This window comes from Neoarius graeffei, chromosome 20 (genome assembly GCF_027579695.1).
Source record: "Neoarius graeffei isolate fNeoGra1 chromosome 20, fNeoGra1.pri, whole genome shotgun sequence".
NCBI lineage: Eukaryota > Metazoa > Chordata > Actinopteri > Siluriformes > Ariidae > Neoarius > Neoarius graeffei.
Window position 1 is genome coordinate 19865667 of NC_083588.1, and position 19217 is coordinate 19884883.

At 41.7% G+C, this 19217-nt stretch overlaps 1 protein-coding gene across 2 annotated transcripts in view; it reads left to right on the top strand.

The window, feature by feature from the left end:
- Window positions 1-19217, top strand: part of rnf213a (ring finger protein 213a) — a 131610-nt gene that overhangs the window by 40403 nt on the left and 71990 nt on the right. The window contains exons 2-10 of one of the 2 annotated variants that reach the window (XM_060901392.1): window positions 5969-6072; window positions 6233-6402; window positions 6588-7511; window positions 7621-7784; window positions 7920-8090; window positions 8180-8382; window positions 8823-9112; window positions 9220-9482; window positions 12715-12930. In XM_060901392.1, coding sequence (XP_060757375.1) covers window positions 5970-6072; window positions 6233-6402; window positions 6588-7511; window positions 7621-7784; window positions 7920-8090; window positions 8180-8382; window positions 8823-9112; window positions 9220-9482; window positions 12715-12930 — 2504 coding nt within the window. In that variant the 5' untranslated portion in view covers window position 5969. The remainder of the gene's footprint in view (window positions 1-5968; window positions 6073-6232; window positions 6403-6587; window positions 7512-7620; window positions 7785-7919; window positions 8091-8179; window positions 8383-8822; window positions 9113-9219; window positions 9483-12714; window positions 12931-19217) is intronic. The other variant, XM_060901393.1, reaches the window with a different exon arrangement.

A 19217-nucleotide genomic window follows, 5' to 3' on the forward strand; every position in this document is an offset into this window, starting at 1 on the left:
TCCTCGCTCAAGTAGGTGAGCCATTACCCAGTCGTCACTTAGCCGGATTTTCTCTTACACAACCCAATAAACTACTCGCGGTTTATTGTCTCAAAATTGTTTTTTATCCATTTCGGCAAACATATTGATGGTACCACAGCTTAGCAGTCCTCCTGGGCTCGGACAAACTTCTGTTCGTCTCTTATATCAGTCTTCCTTGACTGGGACAATCTCTGTCTGTCTCTTGTATCAGTCTTTAAATACTGTTTCCACTAATTTCTTTACACAAGAATGCAAAGTTATCACTTACTGGTTCGGTGAGCCCTGACGGTCTGGTCTCTCTTCCGAGGTCTTAGCTCTGCACTGTAGCCTTGGGAGTGTTCCATCGTCTGAGGATCAGACACGTAGGGCCCACCCAGGGACGCCAAATTGTAATGGAAACTTCTAATAAACACTTCAGAACGCTTAGCAGTTGTCTTTTCAGTTATTTATTATAGTAGATCATATAAAACAGATATATATAAAATAGGAAAGGAAAAAAGAAGAGAAGACACCACTTCAGTGATGCTGAGAGTATGCACACTCTGAGTTGTATCTTAGTGACTGTTATCCATTATACTCTAAAGGCATTCGCTTACTGCTCACATCTTCATGTGATTGGCTCAAGATTTTCTATGAAGCTTTGTTAAAGCGTGTACCTGGCATGCTCTGGGATGTGCAGGAACTCAGACACCCTGCTTATCACCAGCCAAGGCCACAGAAAGGCGATTACAGCATGTGGAAAAACAACTCTTCTCAGTACACTAGGCCACTTGAGCTCAACACAGAAATACAGGGAATAGGAATGTTCATTCACTAAATTTCCTTCACAGGATCATCCGGTCAAGGTCAAAGTCACCAAAAAGTCAACTTTTTTTTTTTGCAATATCTTCCTTCATATTCATCATATTTACTTCAAACCAAATCCAAAATGTTCATCTTTCAATTCTGCTTCCATTGATATGCTACATAGTCTCTGTAACAGTTGGGGGTCAAATATCAGGGGTCAAGGTCACGGGTTTTCAGAGACTCATAACTGGGAAACAGTTCAAGATAGAGAAATACTTAATATTATTGACACATAGGAAGTCATATATGAGCTTTCATTTGGCACCATGACCTTTGATGATGAGTGACCTTGAAAGGTCAAACTCAAAGTCATGGGTTTCAGAGGCTCTCAACTTTTAAAATGGTTCATGATAAACAGACAGATGTCTGCGATGACCTGGCAACTTGTCCAGGGTGTACCCCACCTCTTGCCCATAGTCAGCTGGGATAGGCTCCAGCTTGCCTGTGACCCTGTACAGGATAAGTGTCTACAGATAATGGATGGATGGATAGACAGATGTTTACCATTATCAATATATAAGAAGTTCCATATGGGCTTTCAGTTGCTACCATAACCTTTGACCTTGAATGACTTTGAAATGTCAAACTCAAGGTCATGGATTTTCATAGGATTATAACCTGACAGCTGATGATTGAGAAATACTACCATTATCAACATATAGGTAGTCCCATATGGGCTTTCATTTAGCACCATGAATGTTGACCTTGAAATGTCAAACTGAAGGTCACGGATTCACCTTGTAAGGTGAATAGGCCAGACTGCCGGGCGAGGTTTGTTTTGCCGGGCAACGCTTGTTCTGACTGATCCCTTTACTATGGTGAAACATTTCTATTGGGATGGGAATGGTGTTTTTCAGAATGTCCCCATCTAACATGAGGGCTCACTGAATGGTTTTGAGTATGTAAATTTTGTAAATCACATGCTCTAGCCGTAACAGTCACCAAAGCACAACCCAATACCTAGGACAGATTCTTGAGACTTGTAGAATTGATGCCGATGTGCATTAAAGTGTACTGGTACTGGTCATGCTTACAACATTTAATCATGCTTTATGTATTGCTTATAGACAAAAGACATGCACATTCAGTAAAAACAAAACAAAACAAAACACTGTAAAAGCACTTTTGTGGACAATTTTATTTAGTGAATTGCCCACGGAGGCAGAACCACGGGGAGCAGCCATTGCCGGCCGGAAGTGGCGTACAGTCGTTGATTCCGGGTTATCGGGTGCGAGCAAACAAGCAGTGTTCTGTGGGTCGAGGTTCCCAGTCAAGTAACTTCAGAACATGTTGAATAAATATAGATTTAATACTTGTAATAGATCTTTATTTTATGGCACATATCTATTATTTCATGGCATTATGTGCAAGTAGAGTTGGTTGTACTTTGAGGTCGAGAGCTTTGCCAGCGAAGCTCGACAGGTTTAGAATGAGTAGATCATGTATTGAGATATATCTTTTGAGTTTTTTATCATACAAGCATGATAAATATACTGACAGAAACTTTACACTTTCCTATGTGCCCACTGCCAAATAATATTATCCATCCATTATCTGTAGCTGGTTATCCTGTCCTTCAGGGTCGCAGGCAAGCTGGAGCCTATCCCAGCTGACTATGGGTGAGAGGCAGGGTGCACCCTGGACAAGTCGTCAGGTCATCGCAGGGCTGACACATAGACACAGACAACCATTCACACCTACGGTCAATTTAGTGCTGCCAATTAGCCTAACCTGCATGCCTTTTGGACTGTGGGAGAAACCGGAGCACCCGGAGGAAACTCACGTGGACATGGGGAGAGCATGCAAACTCCACACAGAAAGGCCCCTGTCGGCCGCTGAGCTCGAACCCAGGACCTTCTTGCTGTGAGGCGACAGTGCTAACTACTACACCACCGTGCCACCCCCAAACAATATTCTAGTTTTTAAATTACCTAAATTAGACAAAACATGGGGCGGCACGGTGGTGTAGTGGTTAGCGCTGTCGCCTCACAGCAAGAAGGTCCGGGTTCGAGCCCCGTGGCCGGCGAGGGCCTTTCTGTGTGGAGTTTTGCATGTTCTCCCCGTGTCCGCGTGGGTTTCCTCCGGGTGCTCCGGTTTCCCCCACAGTCCAAAGACATGCAGGTTAGGTTAACTGGTGACTCTAAATTGACCGTAGGTGTGAGTGTGAATGGTTGTCTGTGTCTGTGTGTCAGCCCTGTGATGACCTGGCGACTTGTCCAGGGTGTACCCCGCCTTTCGGCCGTAGTCAGCTGGGATAGGCTCCAGCTTGCCTGTGACCCTGTAGAACAGGATAAAGCGGCTAGAGATAATGAGATGAGAATGTAGACAAAACATGTCACCTTACTCGGTCACACCGGAGTCGGAGCGCCCACGTCCACATTCATAAAAGACTATTCACATGGTAACGGCATGATAATCACTTTCACTCTTTCGGTTTCGATTGGTTTCTCTTTTGCAGTGGGAATGCCCACCGTAAACAGGATAAAACCTGTCTGACATAGTTCAGGCTATTTGGAGGTAAATCTTGGCACATGGATTTTATGCGCTTCGGATGATTCAGGACAGCGATTTAATTCATGATTCGGTTCATGATTCAGGACAGCGATTCGGTTCAATCTGGAGAACTGTGACTGATTATGAATGGAGCCTTTTTAAAAAAAAAATTATTATTATTATTTTTTTTAACTTCATCTCGATCCAGCCAAAGATCAGCTTGAGTAAGTGTAAATATTTCTTCTATTTCTTATGAGCAGATCGGTTGATGTATTATCTTAAACTGGTGTTTGCAGCATGGGGTCAGTGACCAGTCCACTGCAGCCCAGCCAATCGGACAAACCAATGACTGTGTGTCACTACCGCTGCCAGAATAGCCCATGAGGGAGGAAACATGTCGCTGACCATGCCTGACTGGCGGAGCAGTGACTTAAAACTCACGTGTACTTGACGAGCTTATGACGAACGTTACGTGACGGAACCACTGGTATCATACATGATCTTTTGAAATGGTTAGTAATTAAAATTCACTACAGGTACCCAGGGCCGCCGACAGCTTTGGCTGGGCCCGGGACAAAATGCTCTGAATGGGCCCTCCCTAACACCCCCCCCCCCCCCCACGGGCCAACCCACACCCACCTCTCTTATCCCAGTCTCTACTCACTCCAACCCTTAAATGACAGGTATTCAAAAACCATTCAGCCGGTCAACAACCATTTCATTTTAGCATTTCAACATTTTTACAGTTTTAACATTTTAACATTTCCTTAGTCTGCAACTATTCAGGTGCAAAATGCAATGCGCCGGACTTTTGTTGTGGCAAAGTCGTCAATAAGGTCATTGAAGTCCAGCTTTTTCACAAGTTCGTGCCCTATAGAGAGCATTGCCAGCCCATTGAGCCTCTCCTGTGACATGTTTGAGCGCAGGTAGCAAACGAAAAGCCAATGTAAAATGCAGGCTTGAAAAAAAAGCCCAAAACCAGCAACCTCACACACATTGTGATCCTGTGAAGTAATCCCCAATTTCACTGAATCTTTCCCCCCTGTACTGTAACGGAATAAGCGGTTACTGTTATTTTGTATCCTTTAACCGAACGCCATTAAATGTATTCCGTTACGCTCCAAGCCTGCATGCGACAGCCCCCGCAATGCCTTCCTAAACTCGTGGATAGTCTACTATAATTACGCGATTGGGGTGCTCTTGAAGGAGCAGCGATGTACGGGGGATTTCAGGCAGGGCTGGGGGCGAACATGGTATACTGTGCGTGCGTACTGTCCAGTGTGAAAAGCAGAGAACACCACACCGCTCGAGAAACAGCGGGATATGATTGCGGGCTAATGTGAATATTCTTAGCTTCAATCAGATATATGAAACACAATGTTATTAAGCCGTTGTGGTTATGAAATGATTCAATGCCCTGTGCGTTTGATATGGTGTTCAGTGTGACTTGCTCTCCCCTCGTTTGTAACATGAATTGCGTGCTGCGGTTGGGGTTACTTTACGGGGCTGGAAAAAGTTGGCTGTGTCTTACCTGGCTCAGCTGCCCCACTGCCTTTGCTAGTACCTGCTGCATCATCCGAATCTTTTTAAAAATATTTATGCAGTGAGCCCCTGAGTCTCTTGGTTTCTTCTTCTCTTTTTCTCTTTTCTTTTCCTTTCTGTGCTCCTGACTTGTGCATGTTGGCAAATGGCACGCACGCTGATTGTCGAAGCGCTATGATCGAACGATGTCGTTTTTTTTCCCTTAATCAAAGAGTCAGACCAAACCATTTTTGCATTAGGGGTGGTAGGGGGTTCTTGACGCCTTTTTCAAAGACAATAAAGGCAAAAGATCTAGAAGTAATTTATTGAATGCAAATATAGCACATTTCTCCCCCAAATCAACACATTTTGAAGTGAAATAAAATAATTTAATCGCAACTTCATGAGAGCCCAGTTCTGGGCCCTCCCCATTCCTGGGCCCGGGACAACATACCCGTTTGTCCCCCCCCGTCGGCGGGCCTGCAGGTACCCTTTAAAGTTGTTCTGGTGTCTTGTAATGGCCCAACACTTTACTAAGCCACTTGTTGTTTTAACTACAATTTGTAGCTTGTCTGTATGTGGGAGTTTTATCAGTATGTAATTAATTCTATATTGCGTCTATCAAGGGGCGGCACGGTAGTGTAGTGGTTAGCACTGTCACCTCACAGCAAGAAGGTCCGGGTTCGAGCCCCGTGGCCGGCAAGGGCCTTTCTGTGCGGAGTTTGCATGTTCTCCCCGTGTCCGCGTGGGTTTCCTCCGGGTGCTCCGGTTTCCCCCACAGTCCAAAGACATGCAGGTTAGGTTAACTGGTGACTCTAAATTGACTGTAGGTGTGAATGTGAGTGTGAATAGGATAAACCGGCTAGAGATAATGAGAATGAGATGTTTCATAGGAAATAGCAGTTATAAGAAAGGGTCACTCCAGCAACTAATTCCTGTATAGGTTTTAAAATCAGCTCATTGGAGAGGAAATGGTCACTCTCACAAAGTCCAGCAAAAGAAAACTATTGCATGTATGTTTCTCACTAGAATTTGTGATAAATGATCCTGATTTTATATTTTACACATTTTTTTTGTTTTTTTTAAGGATGAAGTGCCCAAAGTGTGATCATATTGCTGTAGAGAAGACAGCAAGGTTTTGCAGTCAGTGTGGGATGCTACTAACAACACAACTCCCAGAAAAAGCCCAAAGTAAGTTAAACAAATACATATTTCTCTTTAATAAATAGTTCCTATGAACTGGTGTATTTCACGCAAAGGAGTTAGCAGAAATGTGATGGAAGTGCTGTACTTAAATCTGATCAGTCACTTGGTCTTTTTCATTTTATCATGAAAAAATATAAAACCAAAGTCATATCTACCAAAGCCCCAGATGAATCGACACAGTCTGAAGTCATTCCACAGGCAACTGATGAAGAAATGAAGACCGAAACGAACCCAGACTCTTCAATCTTGAACAATCGTTCAACAGTTGGGTCTCCTAAAAGGCCAAATGATGGCAGCCCGAATGTGAAAAAAAAGGTACTTGGGCATTTTTCACATAGGGTGGCCTTGTATTCCTTTTTAACCTCATGGGCTTATGTATTTGATATTAGAATAGATATATCCAGAGCAGTTGGTTGTCTTTATCACAGTATTCCCATAAAATGCAATCTTTATAAGAGTGTTTTTTTTGTTTGTTTGTTTTTTTAACCCTAATCCCTCAGAAAAAAAAGAGAAAGAAGAAAAAAAAGAGAGTGTCGGAGAAAGATTTGGGTCCTGCGTCTTTAACCTCTGATCTCTCCGATATCTCCCTGACTGATAAAGACGTAGGGAGGACACACGAGGAAGCCGTGTCCTCTGACAGTGAGGAATCTGTGTCCCCTATGGACGAGACTCCTGATGCAAGCTTAGATACAAATGCTCCTGCTGAAAGTCAGACCAGTGTGTCTCCTGGATCATCTCTTGTCAACCCATCAGAAGAAAAAACTTGTGATGCCATGACACTTGAGGGGCCTGCTTTACCTGAGGGAGATGCTAACGAGAACCTGGCTTCAGGAGAACAAGGTGAGAAGGGTTGTCTTGAGCCAGGAGACATAAAAGACCAAAAATCACCGTGTGATGAAGAGCCGACTCATCTGGACAGTGATGGCTCACTTTCAGCAGCTTCCAAAACACTGGAACAAGAACAGGTGAGTGACCAAAAGCAACCCAAGCATGAGGTCCAGAAAGTTGCATTTAAGACACAAAATCCGAATGATGAACCTAACAACAACATGCAAAGCCAGAAAGATGCTTCTAACAAGACGCAGCCCCAGAAAGATGCTTCTAACAAGACGCAGCCCCAGAAAGATGCTTCTAACAAGACGCAGCCCCAGAAAGATGCTTCTAACAAGACGCAGCCCCAGAAAGATGCTTCTAACAAGACGCAGCCCCAGAAAGATGCTTCTAACAAGACGCAGCCCCAGAAAGATGCTTCTAAGAAAGCACAAAGCCAGAATGATGCATCTAGCAAGACTCAACCGATTCTGGATCAGAATGCCAATGTTGATCAATCTGTTAATGCTGGGCCAGGCACACAGAAAACAAAGGGACGAAATCAGGAAGAAAAGAAATCTGGAATGGTGTTTGGCCCACAGAGCAAACCTGAGGTAAAGTTCTGACACTCTTTTTAAAATATGCTAATACATTTCATGTGATCTATGGTTTATAATGGATTGAGCGATGAATCAAATGGAAGCTGGTTCTTTTCATGCTCAGGTCAAGAGTCAAGACTCCAGTGTTGATCCACAGTTGAAGGAAAATAATCAGCTTCTGCAGTCTGCTCATGGGGAAGGAGATGCTTTGAGTGGCCAGAAAAGTCCAGAGTCTAACAAAAACAAAAGTGAAGAGACAGACAGAAGGAAAGATGTTCCTCCAAAGAGGTATTTAGAATCCAGTTTATGAAAGACTTATCGTTTTTGTTCAGGTATAGTGGATTGTCTGTCTGTCTGTCTGTCTATCTATAAAAATAATTTTTTTTTTCTAGTTTACTAATTCTCTCTTCTGATAAATTGTAGCATTCCCACTTCAACTCAGCAGCTTTCCTCAAGTGAGAGACTGACCATTTACTTTCACGCCATCTTGTCAAAAGATTTTAAGTTTGACCCAAATGAAGACCGCATATTTATAAGGGCTGGCCCTCAGATTAGTGACTGGAAAACCAACCTGGTGGAACTGTCTGTGACACAGTAAGGCTGATCTTTTTACTAATGCCAAGCTTCTATTTTTATAATTTCCATTTTGAAGTACAATGGAAATAACTTGATTATGGTTTCAGGAATCTCGGTGAACATGGGTTTCTTGTAGAAGGGAGACTGGTGTCTACAAAGGTCAAAGCAGAAGCTGTGTCGATACCCTACAAATATGTGGTATATAAGAAAAAAAAGGAGAAATATGAGTACGAATATATCTACAAAATGGATTCGAGCGAAACTACAAACAGATGTCTTTTTGTTATAAGACGTCTACTAAACGCAGAGGGTGAGTAAAATCTTTCATAAGCCAGTGTTTCCCAAAGATAGTTGAAACTAGGCTAAAATATCTATTTTGGCTAGTCTACATTTTGCTAATAATAGTGTATATCTTGACTTTTTTTAAGAACATTTAAAGATGAGTAGTTTATACAAGCTAAAATGTGAACAAGCATTACTCTAATGCACTATACCACTACAATACAAACAACGTTCATCAGATGATAAATATTACTTGTTCTTCTCTGGCATTAATCTATTTAAATACTTTTATTTTATACATTTTATATTTATCATGTTGTTTTGTTTTGTTTAAATGTGTTTTAGTTGAGACAAAATCTTTTACAGTCAATAACGTATGTTTAAGTAAATCTATTCAGTATATTCAAAAGGCATGCATCAAAATCTGGTCAGTTTGTGGACATGGTCTGGTCTGTTTATGTATTGCAGGAGAATGGCATCAGTATGATGACATAATCTGTGCAGAGCCATCTAAGAGTATATTGAAACGAATAAAGGAGACCATTTGGCATGAACAAAGGAAAAGTGTGCTTGAAGGAAGAGAGATTGCAGGAAAAGTTATGCTTCAGACAATCTTTGATTTCCTCAGAAGCTGGAGTGATCTCAATCTCAGAAACTTTGTCACACAGCTCAAGCAGTTTCATCATGTCTATGGAAACCCTTTTGTTTTTGAAGAGAAGGAGAAAAAGTGGGACACCTTGAATTACACTGAAAAAGATGTGAGTATTACTGATGTAATTTGGACACCACATCACTGGACACCACTAGATTATTTCCATCCTTGAATAATAACAATGCGTGCTATTGTTATACATTTTTATATTAGGTAAGTAAGCTCCTAAAGAACTTCATGGTTGAACACGTCATTCCAGAACTGCAGAAGGATGGTGCATCAAAAAAAAGTGAATACATCGAGCAACCTCTGAAGGCTGCGGCCATTATGCTGTACTTGTGGAAGCAATATGACCTTAAGCTAGAAGGGGGGGAACTTAATCGTCTTTGCTCTGCCCTCTGTCTGCCAAATCTGCCTAAAACCGAGTTTCTCCCCTTTTGGACCAACATCCAAGAGTCATTTTCATATTTGAAAAGGTGAGTGCACTTTCAGTCTTTAAACATTGAATACAATATCTCCCAGGGCGGCATGGTGGTGTAGTGGTTAGCGCTGTCACCTCACAGCAAGAAGGTCCGGGTTCGAGCCCCATGGCCGGCGAGGGCCTTTCTGTGCGGAGTTTGCATGTTCTCCCCGTGTCCGCGTGGGTTTCCTCCGGGTGCTCCGGTTTCCCCCACAGTCCAAAGACATGCAGGTTAGGTTAACTGGTGACTCTAAATTGACCGTAGGTGTGAATGTGAGTGTGAATGGTTGTCTGTGTCTGTGTCAGCCCTGTGATGACCTGGCGGCTTGTCCAGGGTGTACCCCGCCTTTCGCCCGTAGTCAGCTGGGATAGGCTCCAGCTTGCCTGCAACCCTGTAGAAGGATAAAACGGCTAGAGATAATGAGATGAGATGAGACAGTATCTCCCAGATTGTAGTTGTATGAAACCTTATTGACTGTACTGGATGCGTCAAAAATATATATAGTGTTTTGAAAAGTATTCATCCCCCTTGGTGTTTGTCCTGTTTTATCACATTACAAGCTGGAATTAAAATGGAATTTTGGAGGGTTAGCACCATTTGATTTACACAACATACCTACCACTTTAAAGGTGCAAATTGTTGTTTTATTGTGACACAAAAAATAATTAAGATGGGGAAAAAAAAACAACCCAGAAATCTGGGGCGTGCATAGGTATTCACCTCCTTTCGTATGAAACCCCTAAATAAGAGCTGGTCCAACCAATTAACATCAGAAGGTCACATAATTAGTTGACTTAAGATCCAACTGTGTGCAATCAAAGTGTCACATGTGTCGCATGATCTGTCACATGATGTCTGTATAAATCAACCTGTTCTGGAAGGACCCTGACTCTGCAACACAACTAAGCAAGCAGCATGAAAACCAAGGAGCCTCTAAACAGGTCAGAGACAAAGTTGTGGAGAAGTATAGATCAGGGTTGGGTTATAAAAATATCCCAAACTTTGAATGTCCCACAGAGCACCATTAAATCCATTATAGCAAAATGGAAAGAATATGTCCCCACTACAAAGCTGACAAGAGAAGGCCGCCCACCAAAACTCAGACCGGGCAAGGAGGGCATTAATCAGACATGCAACAAAGACACCAAAGATAACACTGAAAGAGTTGCAAAGATCCACAGTGGAGATGGGAGTGTCTGTCCATAGGACCACTTTAAGCTGTACACTCCACAGAGTGGAGTTTTATGGAAGAAAAAAGAAATGCCAGAAAAAAAGTCATTGCTTTAGAAAACACGTTTGGAGTTTGTCCAGCAGCATGTGACCAACTCACCAAACACATGGAAGAGGATTCTCTGGTCAAATGAGACTAAAATAGATATTTTTGGCCATCATGGGAAATACCATGTCTGGCACAAGCCCAACACCCTGAGAACGCCATTGCTACAGCGAATCATCGTGGTGGCAGCATCATGCTGTGGGGATGTTTTTCATCTGCAGGGACAGGAAAGTTAGTCAGGACTGAAGGAAAGATGGATGGCACTAGATACAGGGCAGTTCTGGAGGAAAACCTGTTTGAGTCAGCGACGAAGGTTCACGTTCCAGCAGGACAATGACCTTAAACATACTGCCAAAGCTACACTGGAGTGGTTTAAAGGGAAACATTTAAATGTCTTGGTATGGCCTAATCAAAGCCCAGACCTCAATCCAATTGAGACTCTGTGGCATAACTTGAAGATTGCTGTACACCAATGTAACCCATCTAACTTGAAGGAGTTGGAGCAGTTTTGCCTTGAGGAATGGGCAAAAATCCCAGTGGCTAGATGTGCTAAGCTAATAGAGCCATACCCCAAGAGACTTGCAGCTGTAATTGCAGTAAAAGGTGGCTCTACAAAGTATTGACTTGGGAGGGATACCTATGCACACTCGTTTTTGTTTTTTCCTGTGTCACAATAAAACAATTTTCACCTTTAAAGTTGTAGGCATGTTGTGTAAATCAAATGGTGATAGCCCCCCAAAAATCCATTTTAATTCCAGCTTGTAATGCGACAAAACAGGACCAACACCAAGGGGGAGTAATACTTTTGCAAGACACTGTAAATTTTAAATGTATTCCTATTAATATATCTTTAACTTTTGTTGTATAAATTGGTTATTTTTTAAGTTTTTTTTTTTGTGTGTGTGTGTGTGTGTGTGTGTGTGTGTGTGTGTGTGTGTGTAAAATATATATTTATTTCATTAAAGGTCTCATGACATACACTTTTCTCATGACACAATCTTATATTATTCCATGAGATGCTTTTGTAAAGTTTGTGAGCTTTGTTTTATTGAAAAAAAATGCATTGGTTCTTTTTTTTCCCTCATGGTATAAAAACTTGTTAGGATAAAACAGGGTGATTTGGGGGTGTACTTTAAAATTTTGGGGGGTGTGCCTTTTTAAAATTAAACATAATTAGCTTCGCTGTGATTGGCTAATGTAATCTATGGGTGTGGATGACCGAGTTGGATGTTACTCAGAGTGAAGTTATCTCACTCACTGGCTGAGCTCCAAATTGCACCATATTCCCTAGACAAGTGCATAACAAAGTATGAAATAATGGTTTATACTCCCTATTTAGTGCACTCGTACAAATGTAGTGGTTTGAAATTATGCCAGTAAAGGCTAAAAGGCAAAAACTAAATGGATAAAGGCAGGGAAAAAAAAGAAAAGGCAGCCCTAAAGAAACTGACTGGGTTGTCTTATTTTAGCGTTTGTGGGATGGTCGGCACTCCAGGTCCCCAAATGTATGTGCACAAGCACTGAAAGTGAGCTCTTCATGGCAGGTCCCCTTTGAGTGAAATTTAGTCCAGCAAATATTAGGTAGAAACCAACCAATTCAAGGTAATTACCTCAGAACTTACTAGGCCAGGGATTGTCAACTGTCGGATGGTGGTCCGGATTCAGACCTAGAAGAGTATTTTGGTGGACCAAACTGAGTACTTGGGGGGGAACTGTAGCAAACAAATAAACAGAGGGTGAAAAACACTGGCCATAAATCTGTGATTCTAGTTTTCTAAACCTGAAACAGCATGGGGGAAAAAAAACTACAAAATAACCATTTCTAATGATTTTATTTTTTGCCATAAACTAATTAATAGTTAAGCAATGAAAGGTAATTGTCGCTGTTCAGAATCTTTAGTTTCACTTAAGTTTATAAATGAATAATCCTATACTAGACCATTAACAGTTCTTTATCTTTTAACTGTCTAGTTTGCCAGACACGTTGGTGGACCTGATTAACATGGTGAAGGGAGAAGGGATGACACGATGGATTGTTGCAATTCCATTTCTGCATCTTCTTAAAGGAACTTCAAAACCATTTGAACCTGTTTCACTCAATGTGAGCCCAAAAAATGAACAGGCATGGGCTGGACTACAAGGACTGAAATTAGCCTATGCAAAGCCATTATCTTCACAAGACAGAAGGTACTTTTTTCTGACCCATTTCATAACATTTTGTAACACATTACTGTTGAGTCACAAACATTGCTTAAAGAGAGATGGCCTTTCGAGTTCTGTAATATCTCACAAAATAACAGGCTATTCTGTGGCTGGGAAGTTAATTTGAGGGGCTTCACTAGTAAAAAATGTGCATGAAATTGCTCGCTTCACGCAGTCAAGCAGACAGAGGAAGTCCGTGTGTGCATGTGCAGGTTTACCTTGACCGTGAACTGACAGCTCCATCATTCTGTCGCTAAATGAACAGCTGATCACACCGAGGTGCTCGCTGACGGCCGATATTTATTAGTTTGGTCCTGCGTTTCCTTTCCTTCGCAACATAACGTCTTTTCTTCTCGCTTTCCGTTACTGTAGTCAGTCTTTCAGGGTTCATTCGCACACTCACGTCCTCCATTTTTCTCTCCTGTTTCAAATTTGTATCCCACAATGCCTTGCATGAACCGGGAAAGCCCACCATGTGATGCAATGATGTAGTATCTTGAATTGGGTCATGGTGAAGCAGGAAAAAATAACAGAGAACTTGGGGCCACGTGGCCCTAAATTCATTAATTGTTCTTTAAAAAAAAAACCTAATAAAATTGGAAGTCTGTGATTTGAATTCAGTAGCTTTCGGTCCAGGGCGGCACGGTGGTGTAGTGGTTAGCGCTGTCGCCTCACAGCAAGAAGGTCCGGGTTCGAGCCCTGTGGCCGGCGAGGGCCTTTCTGTGTGGAGTTTGCATGTTCTCCCCGTGTCCGCGTGGGTTTCCTCCGGGTGCTCTGGTTTCCCCCACAGTCCAAAGACATGCAGGTTAGGTTAACTGGTGACTCTAAATTGACCGTAGGTGTGAATGTGAGTGTGAATGGTTGTCTGTGTCTATGTGTCAGCCCTGTGATGACCTGGCGACTTGTCCAGGGTGTACCCCGCCTTTCGCCTGTAGTCAGCTGGGATAGGCTCCAGCTTGCCTGCGACCCTGTAGAACAGGATAAAGCGGCTAGAGATAATGAGATGAGATGAGCTTTCGGTCCACTAAACAAAAATAACTGGGTGTCCGGGAAAATTCTTTTTATGACCTATATGTGAAAACTCTGAAAGGCAGTCTACCTTTAATTTATACTGACACTTTATCCACTGACATTGCTTGATATTCAATCCACATTCACTGGATATGAGCAATCGCGTGCTCGGATTGGCTACTCTACTACTAGACTATCAGCTCGTATACCATGAGTAGAGAAAAGCAAAATGGTGGAGCGTGTTGCTGAAATGACCGAGGACGAAATAAAAACTCTACTCGAAAACAAAACCCCAAAAAATACAAAAAAGCAACAAAATGTGGACAAAGTTTTTGATGGTAAGAACTTTTTTTTTTTTTTCTCCAAGAATTATTATTGTAGTATTTTTCACAAATTGCTACTGTCATTTCACCAGTTTGTTTACATTCTAAGTGGAAATGATTTTGTCGGACATTTTGTATAAAGTTTTTATTTCTCAAGTTTGCAAAAAATAAAAATGCTGTTTCCCAAAATCCAGTGAATGTGGATCGAATAAAATAATTATTCCACTCAATCTCGTTGTACATGGCTTATAGCCAAGTCGACACTAGACGCCTCGTTGGTGATCAGCTCATGTACGACTTGATTTCATGGAATAACTTAACCATATCCTGGCTGTCTTTTGATACGTGATCAATTGAACTAAAATTCCATTATCTTTAGCCATAAATAAATTTAAAAAATATATATTTCAGATGGGTTAAACGCAGAGAGGAAATTTCACAAGTGTGTGATGAATAAAGTTGTGCTTTCTTTCTTTATATAAATAAAATGTGTGTATAATAAACAGCAATATACAATCTAATATCTGAGCACTTTATGAGGAACGCCCTGAACACCTATTCATTTTCTAAATCAGCCAATTGTGTGGCAGCAGTACATTACATAAACTCATGCAGGTACGGGCCAGTTGCTTCAGGTAATGGTCACATCAACCATTAGAATGTGATTTCAGTGATTTTTTTTTTTTTTTTTTTTCCCCCCCATGCCTGATGGACTGCTTTGAGCATTTCTATAACTTCTGCTTCTGGGATTTTCATGCACATCAGCCTCTAGAGTTTACACAGAATGGTGCAATAAAGGGAAAAAAAACACTCAGAGTGGCAGTTCTGCAGACTGAAACGTCTTGCTGTTGAGAGCTACTACACCGTCAACAAACTCGAGTGAGTGGGGGACTGACAGCATCTATACATCCCAGTTTACCAAAACACACTGTCTGAGGACCCTCCAGATCTACTCCTTTTACCTCAAACACTATTAACAAAAGGCTTGACTAAACAGATATGTTTTCAGCCTAGACTTAAACACTGAGACTGTGTCTGAGTCCCAAACACTACTTGGAAGGCTGTTCTATAACTGTGGGGCTTTGTAAGAAAAGGCTCTGCCACCTGATGTAGCCTTCACTAGACGAGGTACCAACAGATAGCCTGCACCTTTTGATCTAAGTAGATGTGGTGGGTCAGAAAGGACCAGAAGTTCACTCAGGTACTGTGGTGCGAGACCATTCAGTGCTTTTAAAAGTGAATAGTAGTATTTTATAAACAGTATGAAATTTGATTGGGAGCCAGTGCAGTGTGGATATGATGGGGGTGATGTGGTCATATTTTCTAGTTCTAGTAAGGACTCTTGCTGCTGCATTTTGAACTAACTGGACCAGTCTATCATCGTATTGCCTGAATCCAAAAAACTTCCACACCACTGAATGGGAACCTTTTTTCGGTATGAGCACAATGGGGTCGTTCAGTTGGTTTGCACTACTATCAGCTGTTTTGTGCCCCCCCCCCCCTTTAACTTATTTTTCCTTACCACAAACTTTTCTCTGCTTATCTCTCACACTCATTCGCCGCTCTCTCATTCGCTCTGCTCCTCTACTGCCTCCTTTCTGTGACACTGCATCACATGGTGACAGCGTGACTTTCCTTTGGTTGAGGGAGAAAGCAAAGACAAGACAGAATTATGGGGCACTTGAGATTCCCTGGGGAAAAGGCGTGCTTGTTTTGAAGCAGCTGATATAATAAAATGCAGAAGAACCGTTGTCATTTAGAAATGAGATCGCATAGAGGTGTGAATCGAGATCACAATTTTATTATGATTAATTGTGCAGCCCTACTGCTACATGATGTCACTGCATACGTCAAGCCCATCTGGCATTTTAAAGAAAATTCATTTTTCTCGAACATAATTTGGTCTCCGAAAATTAGTTTTATTTATTTATTTATTTTTAATCTGTGACTACTTTTAATTAAAATAAGTTTGAGAATAAATCCGCTGGAGAATCCCTTTAACAATTATTTGCTGAAGATGAAGTGAATATCACTAAGTGATATTCATGGAGCCTGAGGTGGGTAATTAAGTATGAATACATGGGTGATTTTTTTTTAATTATTTTTAATCCGATTTTTATTTCAAACTTCAAAATCGGCACACAAATGTAATAAAGGCGTGGCACAGACTTGTATCACTTATCTATGCCGAGTCACATAAAATACTTATGTTCTGAAATGGATAAAATTAATCACATTTCCACTTTTCCTTTGCATAATTTTAGACCAAACTTGGTAGCATCTTTAGTGCTTTTAGTAACAGCGTTTCCTTTCATAATGTGTAATTCTTCCTCACTTACAGTGACAAAGTGATTGGCCGCACTTTTGCTGAGTCGCTTGAGGTGATTTATGGAGAAATAGTCTGAATTTCTTGACCAATTAGTGTGCGATTTTTCTGTAATCACCTGCATATTTATACTAAATAATATTAATAATACTATAATTCTACAATGAAGCATTGTATTAAACTGTTTAAGAAGTTTCAGGGGCGGCACGGTGGTGTAGTGGTTAGCGCTGTCGCCTCACAGCAAGAAGGTCCGGGTTCGAGCCCCGGGGCCGGCGAGGGCCTTTCTGTGCGGAGTTTGCATGTTCTCCCCGTGTCTGCGTGGGTTTCCTCCGGGTGTTCCGGTTTCCCCCACAGTCCAAAGACATGCAGGTTAACTGGGGACTCTAAATTGACCGTAGGTGTGAATGTGAGTGTGAATGGTTGTCTGTGTCTGTGTCAGCCCTGTGATGACCTGGCGACTTGTCCAGGGTGTACCCCGCCTTTCGCCCGTAGTCAGCTGGAATAGGCTCCAGCTTGCCTGCGACCCTGTAGAAGGATAAAGCGGCTAGAGATAATGAATGAATGAAGAAGTTTCAGATTTGCTTAATTTATTTTACAAAAGTAATCTACCTTTTATAGTTACCTAGTATGGCTAATTTTGCATGATGGAATATTTGTCTATAGTCATGTGTGCAAAATTTATCTTACAGTGGTGCTTGAAAGTTTGTGAACCCTTTAGAATTTTCTATATTTCTGCATAAATGACCTAAAACAACAACAGATTTTCACACAAGTCCTAAAAGTAGATAAAGAGAACCCAGTTAAACAAATGAGACAAAAATATTATACTTGGTCATTTATTTATTGAGGAAAATTATCCAAAATTACATGTGAGTGGCAAAAGTATGTGAACCTTTGCTTTCAGTATCTGGTGTGACCCCCTTGTGCAGCAATAACTGCAACTAAACGTTTCCGGTAACTGTTGATCAGTTCTGCACACCAATTTGGAGGAATTTTAGCCCATTCCTCCGTACAGAACAGCTTCAACTCTGGGATGTTGGTGGGTTTCCTCACATGAACTGCTCGCTTCAGGTCCTTCCACAACATTTCGATTGGATTAAGGTCAGGACTTTGACTTGGCCATTCCAAAACATGAATTTTTATTCTTCTCTAACCATTCTTTGGTAGAACGACTTGTGTGCTTAGGGTCGTTGTCTTGCTGCATGACCCACCTTCTCTTGAGATTCAGTTCATGGACAGGTGTCCTGATATTTTCCTTTAGAATTCGCTGGTATAATTCAGAATTCATTGTTCCATCAATGATGGCAAGCCGTCCTGGCCCAGATGCAACAAAAGAGGCCCAAACCATGATACCACCACCACCACCATGTTTCACAGATGGGATAAGGTTCTTATGCTGCAATGCAGTGTTTTCCTTTCTCCAAACATAACGCTTCTCATTTAAACCAAAAAGTTCTATTTTGGTCTCATCCGTCCACAAAACATTTTTCCAATAGCCTTCTGGCTTGTCCACGTGATTTTTTTTTTTTTAGCAAACTGCAGACGAGCAGCAATGTTCTTTTTGGAGAGCAGTGGCTTTCTTCTTGCAACCCTGCCATGCACACCATTTGTTGTTCAGTGTTCTCCTGATGGTGGACTCATGAACATTTTAGCCATTGTGAGAGAGGCCTTTAGTTGCTTAGAAGTTATCCTGGGGTCCTTTGTGACCTCGCTGACTACAACCCCGATTCCAAAAAAGTTGGGACAAAGTACAAATTGTAAATAAAAACGGAATGCAATGATGTGGAAATTTCAAAATTCCATATTTTATTCAGAATAGAACATAGATGACATATCAAATGTTTAAACTGAGAAAATGTATCATTTAAAGAGAAAAATTAGGTGATTTTTACATTTCATGACAACAACACATCTCAAAAAAGTTGGGACAAAGCCATGTTTACCACTGTGAGACATCCCCTTTTCTCTTTACAACAGTCTGTAAACGTCTGGGGACTGAGGAGACAAGTTGCTCAAGTTTAGGGATAGGAATGTTAACCCATTCTTGTCTAATGTAGGATTCTAGTTGCTCAACTGTCTTAGGTCTTTTTTGTCATATCTTCCGTTTTATGATGTGCCAAATGTTTTCTATGGGTGAAAGATCTGGACTGCAGGCTGGCCAGTTCAGTACCCGGACCCTTCTTCTATGCAGCCATGATGCTGTCATTGATGCAGTATGTGGTTTGGCATTGTCATGTTGGAAAATGCAAGGTCTTCCCTAAAAGAGACGTCATCTGGATGGGAGCATATGTTGTCCTAGAACCTGGATATACCTTTCAGCATTGATGGTGTCTTTCCAGATGTGTAAGCTGCCCATGCCACATGCACTAATGCAACCCCATACCATCAGAGATGCAGGCTTCTGAACTGAGCGCTGATAACAACTTGGGTCGTCCTTCTCCTCTTTAGTCCGAATGACACGGCGTCCCTGATTTCCATAAAGAACTTCAAATTTTGATTCGTCTGACCACAGAACAGTTTTCCACTTTGCCAGAGTCCATTTTTAAATGAGCCTTGGCCCAGAGAAGACGTCTGCGCTTCTGGATCATATTTGGATACGGCGGCTTCTTTGA